The following is a 13,611-nucleotide window of genomic DNA, read 5'->3' as shown; positions in this document are numbered from 1 at the left end:
TTTTATTGACGGACCTGAAATGCTACTACCGCGACTAGTCATCTTAGTCGAACATTTGGGCCCGAGTGTTGCTCGAAACCTCTGAGGAGACATGAAAGGTACTTTTCCTCGTCTGAGCCAAAATCACACAAGTCTGCCTCATATTCGTTTTCCTAATGATACCAAAGTTAATGGCGCTTGTTCTCGTCTTGTTGTGGTCCACCTACACATCTTGCTGGCCGAGTATCTGGAAAGGAAGGCACGCCCAGGACGACCCCGTGCCTGCCCTCCGCCATCTTACCACGACATGAGGCTATATACCCCCCCTCAACTCCATTCTCGTCACCAGCCAGCAGGCGCCCGTCTAGGTCGACGGGTTGGGTCAAAATGGCTGGGTGGTGGAGTGGTTTATGTTCAACATTTAAAATCGCCAACCAGCCTACTCGACGACAGGCTAAGCGCATACGAGTCTCCGAGTTCGAATCCCAGCATGAGCGCCAAAATTCCCCAGCATGAGCACCAAGAGATGTAGCCTCCAGTTCAGCACCGGGGGGGTGAACTCTTTTTACTTCCTGAATCTAATGATATTTCAAGGTAGGCGCTCCTGGATTTGGTTGACGAGAGGGGATTAAGAAGGGAAGTCTAAGACTTCTCATCCTCCTTTGGCATGATCAGATCCCGTATTACGGAATATACATCTTCATTCATACTACCTATATCTCTAAGACTTGTCGTCTCCCATCTGGCGGCCCCATTTCAACTGTAGTGATGGTGTTGACTAAGTATTCTCATAGCTCACCCATCGCCACCTGACCACTCACCGAGTCACCGGGCTGGCGGCATCCCAGGGCAACCTCTGCCCGTTTTTCCTATCTCCAATATTGTGCACTGAGCAAACCGACATGAGTTCCACTCTCTCTGCCGATGGAGCTAGGAGGACATGCGACATCTTGCGTGGTGGCCGCGGAGCAAACGTAGGGTGCCCGCAGCGGCGCAGCCCACCCACATCCCTTCTATTGTCCAGCTTTTCCAGCCCACTCGCGTCTTTTCCAATGTTTCGTCCAGGTGACTTTCTTTCTGCGTTAGACTTTTCAATGTCTTGTCACTTTCCCAATTCAACCTAGTCTCCGCGAGGCATGTCAAACGATTCATATACAAAACTTCCGTCAAGAACCCGGTATATGACAGAGTAATTCTGAAAACATGCGTGTCTCCGCGCGTCCGCATCGGCCAAGACCAAGGTCCCGACGAAGTATAATCAGGGGCGGGCGTGGAAATGTATCAGTGCAAGTATGTTCGGATGGCCGCGCCCCTGAGAGACTAGATGTGCCTCCCTACACCCTCACAGCTCCCACAATATCACTTCGGGTGTGGTGCCGCGCTAAGTCTGGCCACCTTCCTTGCATGATATGTGCGACTAATGCATCGCTGGCCATTCCGATGGCTGCTTCCAACACCCTGCTATGTCGCTAATGTCTGACGTACGCTGAACTATCCCCGCGTTGGATAATTCTTATTCACTCGGCCCGCCATCTCACTCTTTTACAGTGTTGAAGATTTATTCACTCAAACGGTTTGTGGTAAGGCCTGCGCGGTTTGGGCAGCTGACCACCTGATGAACACTATATTGCAATCAAAACATGATCGAGAAAGCTTGACCGGTATCCGGGGACCGGTGTGGACGATGCGTGGATTCCTGGGCAACTCGGGTCACTAGCCCTGCTGATTTCATGGCAAGGAAAGCTGTGAGAATGCTGGCAAAGGAGGTGTTCTCAGCTACAAAAGAAAGGGGGTCAATCAGAAAGTGTCGCATTTTGTGGGGCATCAAGCAAAGGAGGCTGTTCGATCCAGCTCTGTTCTCTTTCAACAAAGGAAATCAGGATGGCCGCCATATTTAAGATGCTTGCCCTGCAGTTGCTTGCTGGCGAGATGAGAGAGGGTCAAGATTGGTCCATCTCTCGAATGATTCGGAGTTGTTTCAATCCCAACTGATCAACCAAGATGTATCTGATGACCGCAGTGACTGTTTCCTTGGCTACCACTGCTCTAGCAGGAAACCAGGGGGGACTTCTTGGGTTCAACTATGGCGCCACGAACGACGATGGGTCATGCAGAGGCTATGATGATTTCTTACGCTACTTCCAGAACGCGAAGACACTGGCTGGCTCGGATGGTAGAAACTTCACTTCGGCTCGTCTTTATACTTCCATCCAGTGCAACAATACACATGACCCTAGCTCAACATGGGCTGAATCGACCTCAGCTTACAAGGCCGCCATCGAAACCAATACCAGCATTCTTGTCGGTCTTTGGGCCAGCGGCGGTGTTCAAATGTACGACAATGAGCTAAGATCCCTTACGGCCGCTTATATGCAGTATGGTGAGGCTTTCGCCAACCTGGTCATCGGCATCTCCGTCGGCTCAGAAGATTTGTACCGGCATGCGAGCGGTCTGACCGGCAAATATGTCGGCATGGGCGCCGACGCGAGTGTGATTGTAGGGTACATTGCGGACCTTCGAAATTTGATCAAGCAAAGCATACCTCCCCTGACGAATAAGCCCATTGGCCACGTCGACACATACACTGCGTGGATTCTCCCCGAAAATGCCGCCGTTGTGGAAGCCGTCGACTGGCTCGGCCACAACTCCTTTCCCTACTGGGAGTCTGACAAGAACAACACGATTGACAACGCTCCAAGCCTATTCACATCTGCTCTAGACCAGACAATGGAAGTTGCTGCCCAAAGTTCAAGTGTATGTGGCAAGGAAAAGGAGGTGTGGGTCACCGAAACTGGATGGCCGCATGGTAAGACTTCCACTCAGCATCACTTATCCATGTCGACAAGGCCTTGGATGCTAACTGCCTCCCCAAGCTGGTGAATCTCAAGGCGCTGCCGTCGCCTCAGTTGAAAATGCTTACTTCTATTGGATGAACGTCGGCTGCGACATCTTTCAAACGAGCCTCAATGTCTTCTGGTACATTCTACTCGACTCCAATGCTGATCAGTTCAATAATGGCATAGAGTTTGGTCTTACGAGGAATAGCGATGTTTCGAGGCCTGTCTTCAACCTTAGTTGTCCAAACTTGCCCGACCTCTCAGGGGGAGAATGCGACAGCTAGCAGATACCTCCGGTTTGTGTATGATACGGAAGTTGTCATAATGGCACTCAAACTCGAGTGGCGAGTCAAAAGGCCCGCTAGGACCCTCTCAGGGGCAACTGTCAAAGGGGTCCAAAACGAAGCTCAATGGTCAAACCTGCTGTTTTCTTGACACAGAACCGGCTGAATGATCACTTGATATACATACTCCTCCGCTATATTCCTAACAAACGGAGAAAATCAATAGAATTGCTTTCGACGAGCTCATGAGCACACTCCCTACCCAAGTGATCATCCAGTAAGTCAAGTGCCGTTGTTGACTTGTTGTGGCAAACTAAAAGCACGTCTACTCCTTCCATTTCCAGCATTGATGCATAAAGGCACAAACTGACATGATCTGATAAGACTGACCCCAAGGCACCGATGCCGTTGTTGTCTGACCAGCATCTACGTTCAGGGACTGCCTTACTATGGACAGCATACTAAGAAGACAGGCTCCGATGCGGCTAAGTGCGACGATTTTCCCACAACACCGTTTATCGAGTGCTGTTTTTGCATTTGCTAGATCCGAAGATCTCTCGAAATCGCCCTAGAGGAGGAACATGTACATCTCAATTCAACGACAGGGGTGGATGTTCGGTGACGGCTGGAACTCCCCGAGTCGGCTCATCCCCGGTCACTTTGCGTGGCCTCTTGATGTGTCTTCCGAACTGGATAATCCTACCCGGATATTTTTGCTGCTTAAGGAACGCGGGGTTGGGAGAGTGAATGGGGATTCTTCAGCTTCCAATCCACACAGAGTTTTGTAGATTCCCCGCATCCCGCGTGACAACGCCCCAGCCTGCCATGGGGTCAACTCTCATCCGAAGCCTGATATATGTGCATGCTCTTACTCCGAGGACACGCTGACCGCCAGAACGTTTTTCCTGGTTAATGCGCTGTTGGCAACGGGAAAAAGGTAGCAGAACTGGACAGCTGAGTACCCCTGGTCAGGTCAACAGCGCATCTTTAGGGTGTCGTTCGCCGCTACTTCACGGCCATGACTTGTCAAGAACCCTCCGGAGCAAAACGTCAAGGTAGTTGCGGAGTCCGCTTGATGTTGCTTGACTCTGAAGATAGTCGCATTCACAGAGTTGAGAAGGCACTTGATCAGACTACGATTCGCGCAAAGAAGCCAATGCTTCGTGAAGAGCTTCTTCACTTTGCGATTCCTCGCACTTTCAGATCCATTATTCGAGTCGGCGTTCTCATCGTTGAAACCAGCTTCAAGTCTTTACTCTTACAGACATTATATTCAAAAGATCGAAATCTTCCACTAATAACCTAGGCATCTATTGTAATGGCTTCAACCATCCATGGCCTCACCGCATATTACGTAACCTCGGTTATATAATTACCTAAGGTCTATACTCGCTTATATTTTCTATTTTAAAATAAACCTTATACTTATTTCTTATTTTTTAATAAATAACTATTCTTTATATTTAATATTAATACCCCTATTTATAATTATATAATAATTATAAACTTAGCTCTAACTTAAACTACTAAACTTCTATTAAAAAAGTTATTTTTTTAAAAAGTTACGATTTACTATATTTTTTTTTATATTTAATTTTAACCCTTACTATATTTATAAAACCCTGTTCTTAAGTAATTATATTTTTTTAAAAAAGCTTTTAAAATAATTAAGTATAAGCTTAATTATTAATAAGATTAGTTAAAATAATACCTTGCTTTATAAATAAAGGCTTATTTAAAAAGACATTTAGGACCTATTTAACTTAGATAATACGAAGTTATTTTTTAAATCTTTTTATTTTTTTATTAAGTTTATTTTACTTATTAAAAAATATATTAAAATATAAAATACTACTTAAAAAATAAGCTTATAAAACGGCTATAACTAAGTATAATTAATAACTTAATTATTATATTTAATAAAAAGCCTTAAAAAAATAATATTAAAAAATAATTTAATATAATAAAATAGCTTTATAAAATAGCCTTTTTTTCTTTACGAGGCCTAAACTAATTATAACTAATTAAATACGTCTTTTTTAAAAAAATATACTTCTTTTATTTAATAAATAATATCTAAAATAATCTCTTAATTATAAAAAAAGAAATTATATAAGTTAATAAACTACTAAATTATTAACTCTGTTACCTAGGATATTTTAAAAAATATAAAAAAAAACTTATTAATTTACTTAACTACTTACTTCGTATAATAATTAAAGTTCTTAAATAAAAATACGCCCTAAGTAACTTAAGTTTACTTATAATTACTTAAAAAAATTTAATATAATTATAAATAAAATAAACTCTAATATTAATCCTATTACTTAGATTAAAAAATTTTTTATTTAGCTTATTACTATATAATATAGCTCTAATTACTTAAGGTCTAGAGGACTCTTATTTCTAAATTTTTTTTTATATAATTACTCGCTATTTTACTCTAAACTAATTTAATTAGGAGCTTATTAATATTATAAAATATTACGGCTAGCTAGTCGTAGTAAGTATATTAATAAAAAATTAAGGCTACGAGTACTAAATAAATAATATCGTAATTAAAAAATAGTTTCCCTAAAGCTATATCTATAAATCGTAAAGTAAATAAGGCTTCGGTAATTAATCATAATCTTATTAAAAGGGTTTTTTAATAAAAATAGCTAAAAAATAATCATAAAATCTAATACTAAGTTAATTATTAAAAAAGCTATAAGAAATCTTATTCTTAAGTCCGGCTTAAGTTTATACTATATATAAATCCTATTCTTAAATATATCCTTTATAATACTCTACTTTATTTATTAGTAATTAAGGATAGATATTAGTAATTACTTACTTAGGGTAATTATAATAATTATTTTATTATCTAATTACTTTTCTTATCTATACGTAACTTATTCTATAATTCTTCTATTTTATAAAATAACTCCTATATCCTTTAGCTTTATATATATATAATATACTATAATTACTACAAGCCTGCAGGGGTAGGCCTTAATCTTAATTATATATATTAAGTCATAATATTAAATCTCCCTTTTAAAAAATCTAGTCCTATAAATTTATAAGTAAGTCAATAAATCCTTATTTAGTTACTCTAATCTTTTTAATAATATTTTTACTAAGATATCTATTAGTTCTTCAACTTATTATTACCTTAAACTAGCTCTTAAAATAAAAGAGCGTAGTTTTAAAATTATAATACTTTATTTATTTTATTATTTAGCGAGTCAGAAATATAAAATACTCAAAAAAAAAGTCAAAATATTATAAATATACTCGTTATAATTACTCTTATAATACGTTAGCTAATATAATTTACAATTATAAGTTTTTTTCCTAAATAGCAGTATTTTTTATTTTATTAACGCGAGTATAATAAATCGTTTTTTTAACTAAGGCTAATTATTTAAAAATACGAAGAAGAAATAAAAAAGTCTTTTTTTTAAAACGAGCAGAAGCCTTACGTTAAGCATAAGCTAAAATAAATAAATCTTTATCTAAGTTAAACCGTTTATAAAAAATAAAAAAAATAGTTTTTAAAAAAAAGTAGGGCAATCCCTAGTCCTTCCGAGGGGTAGCTCTTTTTAACAAATCCTTATTAGTACAGGGAAGCATAATCTAGTAGTACTTTTAGTATAATTAATTAGAACGCCGTAATAGCTAAGAGTTTTAGTTTTAATTTTAATTTTAGTACTCCTTAAAAAGTTACTAAGAGTTCTAGAAGTTCGTAATAAGTTCCTATATATTTTCTTTATATCCATAGTTTTTCTATTTAATTAAGAATTCTCGTATTTCGTTCTTAATTTTATAATTAATAATTCGTTTAATTTCGTATTTTAGTTCGTTTAGTTTTATAATAATACAATTTTCTATATATAAACTTTTAGGTATTAGTTCGAGAAATAAAATATAAAAAAATTAAATAATATTTTATTATATTTAAGAGTCTTAACTTATAATTAACGTTTAAAATTTTTTAAATAATTTTAAAAAAGTTTAAGTTTTTTATAATCTAATTTATTATTTAGTTATTTTATTTTAATATTATAGCAAAAAAAAATAAGTACTATTTCCCTTTTTTAAAAATTAGTCTTCTAATTTTTAATTTATTCGCGTTTTTCTTTATACATTAGCACATAAACTTAAGATCTAAAAAATACTTTTTTTTAAATTTTTTTTAAGTTTTATTACGCTTATTACTATTTTTATAGCTTATAATCCTTATTATACTTTTTTTTATATATTATTAACTAATATTTATAATTTAAATAGAACAGGGGATTCTTTTATACTTTTTACTAACTATATTATTATATACGAATTAGGCTATTAATAACAATATTACTTAGTTATTCTAATCGTAGTTTATATAATAACGGAGGTATATTTTTTAGAATTTAGTTAATTCTTTTTATTTAACTATCGGTTTATAAGTAAAAAGTAGTTAATAGTTTATAATTTATACTAAGTTATGAAATTAAAAAATCTCTAAAATTTTAAAATAAATAGAGAGCCTTTATTAAAAAATAATTTTTTTTAATTTATTATAGTTAGTAATAACGATTTTAAGGAATATATATATTAATTCCTTTGCGCTACTAGCTTTTTTTATAAAGTATAAAATAAGCGAACTTAGTAAATTAGTTAATTATAATTAAAATACTATCGTACTATATATTTATAAGTAGTTCTTTAGACTTTAGTAGTTTAATAATAAAGTCTTATAAGATTAATTACTATATTTTTTATAAGTAATTATAATAGTTATAGCTCGCCGTAAAGTTTATATAAGCTATTTTTACTTTTTTTTATAAGTCGCGTAGTCTTTAATTATTTTTATAATTTTAGTACGTATAGCGGATTTATTATAATACTAATAAATCCGTTTTTATATTTTAATAATTCCTTAATAACTATATATAGGTACACTATAAATTTCTATAATAAGTTTAGAAGTTATTCTTTTAGTCAGGGCTAATATTAATTTTTTTTAGCTATTATAAAAAGTTTCGTAATTAGTATAAGGCTACTATCCTTTTCTTTCTTAAGGATAATTTATATTTCCTCGGGGACTATAATTTTATAATTAAGTCTTTTACTAAGAGCGTTTACTTTACTATTTTTTTAAACCTTTTTAATAAATAATTTAGAAATTATATTTTAATAAGAACTCGCTCTATTTAACTTATTATTTATTTAAATTCTTATTTATTATAAAGTTTATAAAGTTCTTATAGTCTATATAAACCGTAACTTTATACTTAGTTCTAAATAATTATAATCTCTATTCTTAAAATATTTTAATAATAACTATTAGTTCTTTATTATAGATTTACTAATTTAATTCTACTCTATAAAATACTTTAGAATAAAAGTAATATAAATAAAGCTTTTTTTTACTTATCTTGTTATTTTAAAACCGCTCTTATAATAAAGTTTAAAATATCGGTCTTAATTTTAAAAAGTTTCTAGGGATCTAAAATTATAATAACTAGCTCAAAAAACAACTATATTCTTAACTTTAATAAATACTTCTTCGTATTTAAAGTCCTAAATAAATAAATTATCCTTCTGTATTAAGTTATTAAGAAGTTTAATAATATTAGCATAGTCCTTAAAGAATTATTAATAGAAGTTAATAAATCCTAAAAAATCTTTATATATCCTTAACGTTTTATAATATAAGCTAGTCCCTAACTACTTCCACTTTAAATACTTATATATAAATTTATCCTAGTATAATAATATATTTAAAAAAAGTTTACTTTCTAAATATAGAACTCGTATTTAAAAAAGTTCGGTATATAGTTTAGTATCTTAAAGTTTTTAAAATACTATATAAATATACTTTTTATATATTTTAAAATCAGGAGAAAAAAATAAAAATATTATTAATATATATAATAATAAAAAATATTAACGAACTCCTAAAGTATATAGTTAACTATTATTTAAAAAGTTACTAAAGTATTAATAAGTCTAAAGGGTATAACAAGATACTTAAAAAGTTTTTTTATAAATCTAGAATACCGTTTTTTTACTTATCTCCTTCTTTAATTCGTATTTAGTTAAATACTTCCTTAAAGTTTATCATAGTAAACTAGTTAGTTTTATATAATAAATCTCTAAGCTTAGTAATAAGAAGTAAAAAAATAATAGTTCTTTTTTATAATTTTATTAAGTTTTTTATAATTAATAATAAGTTTTAATTTTTTTTCCTTTTTTTAGTATAAAAAATAAAGAGAATCTTATAAAGGATTTCGAGGGTCAAATATATCCCTTCTCAAGCTTCTTATTAATATATTTATTAAAATAGTTTTATTCTTTTTAATTTATAAAGTATATAAAATAAAACCTAAGTTACGTTCCTTCTTTAAATTCAATTTTTTATATCCTAGCTACTATATTCTAATAATTTTATTTTTTTTAAGTTTTATAAATAGTCTTATATATTTTTAATACTCTTTAGGTATAATCTAAAGTCATTACAATCTTCAATTATTAATACCGGGCGCTAATATCCTATTATTTTTTTATCATTTTAACAAAAAACTATATATCATATTTTTTTTTCTTTAAGTATTACTATAAATCCGTTTAAACTTTTTTTTTAAATCGTTTAATAACTAAATTTTCTTATTAAACCTAGCTAGTAGCCTAATCTATTCGTAAGTTATTTTTTTCATAACTACGAGATTCCTAAAATAATATCAATATTTTTTAATTTTTATAATATCGTACTATAATTATTTTAAATAATCGTTAATATATATTAAAAAAATATACGGTCTCTTAATTAACATATTTATTATCATAATTAACTTTTTCTCTTTTTATCGTTTATAATCGGTATAAGTTATCTTTTTATATTTATAATAAATTAAGTTTATTTATTATTCTTAGTAATATAAAGTTTCCTTACGCGCTACTATTAATTATAATATATAGTTATCGTTCGTATATATTAAGTTTAATTAATAAGTATACGTCGTATTATTATTTAGTTACGTATAAGAACTTATTTTTTATTTTTACTTTTCGTTATTCTTTTACGATTAGCTTTTTTTAGTTTTTTAATATTCTATTTTTTAAATTTATTTTTTTTATTTAATCTATTCTTATTATTCTCTCTAAGCTCTTATTTTATAAACGTAGTAGATTTAATACTAATTATATTTATATTCTTATTAATCTATATTTTAGTTATATTAATAGCTTATAGGAAAAACTTAGGTCTAGTCCGAAAGTTACTTTTTTAATTTTATTAAAATATATAAGTATCTAATTTAATAACTAGTCGTTAATATAAATATCTTTAATAAGTCGGTTATTACGTCTTTATAAATAAAAGTAATTATTTTTTTTTAAGTAAGAGGTACTAAAGATATTTATTATTTAAGTATTTTACTTAAAAATAATTCCTTATAAAATACGTCCTTAATATTAAGTAAGGAGCTATCTCCTTTTACTTAGGGTATTATAAAAACTTTTTTAGGTTCCCTATTCTATAAAACTATAAGGTTTATTTATTATCGAACGAGTTAATATTTTTATATCGGTTCTTATTAGAATCTTTTTTAAAAACTAGTATTATCGATACTAAAATAGGATCCGTAACTAATTTTAATTTAAGCACGTTATTAAGTAACGTCGCAAGGTTTGTTTAAATCATATAATAATCTTTTACTAAAAAATAAAATTACTATAGCCCGCGTAGGGTTTTTTTATCAAATCAAAAATTAATTTTTTTATTAATTTTTTTAAAAATTAAAATCTAGTTTTTTAATTATTTTAATTCTATCTTTACGTAATAGGTCTTTAAGCTATTCCTTAACTTTATAAATAAATTTCTTATCTCTATTTTCTCATCTTATTATATAAATAAATTTAGTTAAAATTTTTTTTTAAGTTAGTCCTCTTAAGTTTAGGGGACTATCCTTAGTTATAATTTTATTATACTATATAGATAAGATTACCTATAATTTCTTTTATATCGGGTCCTCTTTTTTTTAAATTTAAAAGTTACTCTCTTATACTTACTAGAAGTCTTTACTTAATTCGTTTTTTAAAGAGTTAAAGGGTATCCTCTATAATAGGGTTAGTTTTAACTTTTTCCCTTATATTCTTATAAATTTAGTAAAATATAACAATATACTTAGCGTTATTTTTTTTTAAAAAATATATAGTTAGTATACTAAAAGGACTTCTTCTTTAGTTATAACTATTAGTATTTTAATAAGTAGTAAAGTAGTATCGTATCCTAATCGTCTATTATTTTTAGGCTTCTTAGGGTATTATCCTATTTATTCCTTACTATCTTAATAAATAAGGTAGCTATTATCGTAATAAGCTATTTAAAAAAGTTATTTATAAAGGACTTCTTTACTCATAATATTAACTTATTTTTTCTAAAATAGGTTAGTATTAAATACGCTTAGGTTATTAGTAGTTTCTAGCTATATATCCTAGTTTATTATAATTATAATACTTAAAGTCTTTCTTTAGGTAGTTATTTTCTTTTTTAGCGACGCTAAGGTTTATAAAACTATTATATTATTTATAAGTAATACTTTGTCAGTTATTATTCTAGTTATTACAGGGGTCGTTAGTTTACTTAGAAGCTATATTAAGGTTACTATTAATACTTACGTCCCAAATTAGGCTCTTATTTACGTATACTCGTAAAATCGATTATCAATTTTAATAACGAGTTTACTATACTAAAAGAAGTCTTCTAGCCTATCGAGTTTAACTAGTTTATCTTTAACTTTATCCTTTAATCCTTAGTAAAATATAAATATCTTAGTATCGTTAGTAAGGTCTAGTTAGGTACTAAGGTATCTAAATTCGGTAAAATAATTTTTTACTAATTTAGTTTATTATAGCTACGCTAAGTTACGCTTAGTTTATCGTTTTTTATCGGGGTCTTAAAATAGGGACCTAAAAACTTTTTTAAATTTACTAAAGCTATAATAAATATCGCATATTTTAATAAAGCACTTATTAAAAGTCTTTTTACTAAAGTATTCTTTTTTAAATTAATTTAAACTATTTAAAGGCTCGTTCCCTAAAGAAGCTAATAACGTATATAACTTTCTTAGTTTTACTAATAAAGTCTCTATAATAAAAGTTCTAATAGTTCTTAGCTTAAATTAAAAATCCTTTAAGGGTACCCAGGGGTACTATTATAAATAATAAGTATACTAAGCTTAAGTTTTTATTATCCTCTTTAAAGGGGGTACTAATAATATTAATAATAGCTCGGAGGGTATTAACTTCTTCTTAAAAAGCCTAGACGTTATTACCTAATTCTTATTTTCTAAATCAAATAACTTCGTTTTTTTAAAGCCTAAATACGCTAGGGAGCCATTCCCGAACTATTAAAATATAATCTTAAAGTTCTAAAACTCGTTCGTAGTTTTATTATATATAATCTATATTTTAATAATATTTACGTCTCTTTTTTTAACTTTTTCCTTAAATTGTTCGTAAGTCTCTTTTTTAAAAGTAACCTTATTGTTAGAATTAACGTTTATAAGGGCTATTTTTATTTTTTTTAACTAAGTTTTAAATAAGTTATTTAAAAAAAAGTAAAAGAGCTTAGAGTAAAGTAATTTAACTAAGGTATAAAAAAATATTATTCGTACTATTTAATTAATCTTCGTAAAATAAACTTACTAAATAAAAAATAATTAAAATATTATAACTAGCTAATCGTAATAAATATATTAATAAAAATTAAAACTACGAATACTAAATAAATAGTATCATAATTAAAAAATAGCTTCCCTAAAACTATATTTATAAATTATAAAGTAAATAAAGCTTTAGTAATTAATTATAGTCTTATTAAAAGGGTTTCTTAGTAAAAATAGCTAAAAAATAATTATAAAATCTAATACTAAGTTAATTATTAAAAAAAGCTATAAGAAGTTTTATTTTTAAATCCGGCTTAAGTCTATACTATATATAAATCCTATTTTTAAATATATCTTTTATAATATTTTACTTTGTTCGTTAGTAATTAAGGGTAGATATTAATAATCGCTTACTTAGAATAATTATAATAATTACTTTATCGTTTAATTACTTTTCTTATTTATATATAACTTATTTTATAATTCTTCCGTTCCGTAAGATAACTCTTATATCCCTTAGCCTTATATATATATAATATACTATAGCCGCCGCAAGCCTACGGAGCAGGCCCTAGTCTTAGTTATACATATTAAGTCGTAATATAAAAAATAGAATAAAAAAAGTAAAGTAATACTTAATATAGGCTATTATATTAAGATATTTAATAACCTCTTATATAAAGAAGTAATATATAGTAAAAGTCGTAAATAAAACTTTATAATTTTTATAATATTAATAAGTTATTTAGACTCCCCTAAGTAGAGCAAAATAAAACTTAACTCGTTTATAAATTATTTTTATAAAGGGACTTATTACTAAAAACTAATTAAGTATATAAAAAATAGAGTTTGCTCTTATTAAAAAAAACG

The 13,611-nt window shown here is 29.5% G+C and overlaps 1 protein-coding gene across 1 annotated transcript; it reads left to right on the top strand.

Moving 5' to 3' along the window:
- Positions 1–1,980: 1,980 nt before the first annotated feature.
- Positions 1,981–2,859, top strand: N0V96_003253 (uncharacterized protein; the record flags this gene model as incomplete). Its single annotated transcript, XM_065756783.1, has 1 exon — positions 1,981–2,859. One exon carries the CDS (start codon positions 1,981–1,983, stop codon positions 2,857–2,859), a length of 879 nt encoding a protein of 292 aa, XP_065614550.1.
- Between the last annotated feature and the right edge of the window lie 10,752 nt (positions 2,860–13,611).

This window comes from Colletotrichum fioriniae (assembly GCF_027942845.1).
Source record: "Colletotrichum fioriniae strain IMI 355084 chromosome Unknown scaffold_3, whole genome shotgun sequence".
Lineage (NCBI taxonomy): Eukaryota > Fungi > Ascomycota > Sordariomycetes > Glomerellales > Glomerellaceae > Colletotrichum > Colletotrichum fioriniae.
The sequence above is the reverse complement of the archived record's forward strand: the minus strand, read 5'-3'. Positions and strand labels throughout refer to the sequence as shown.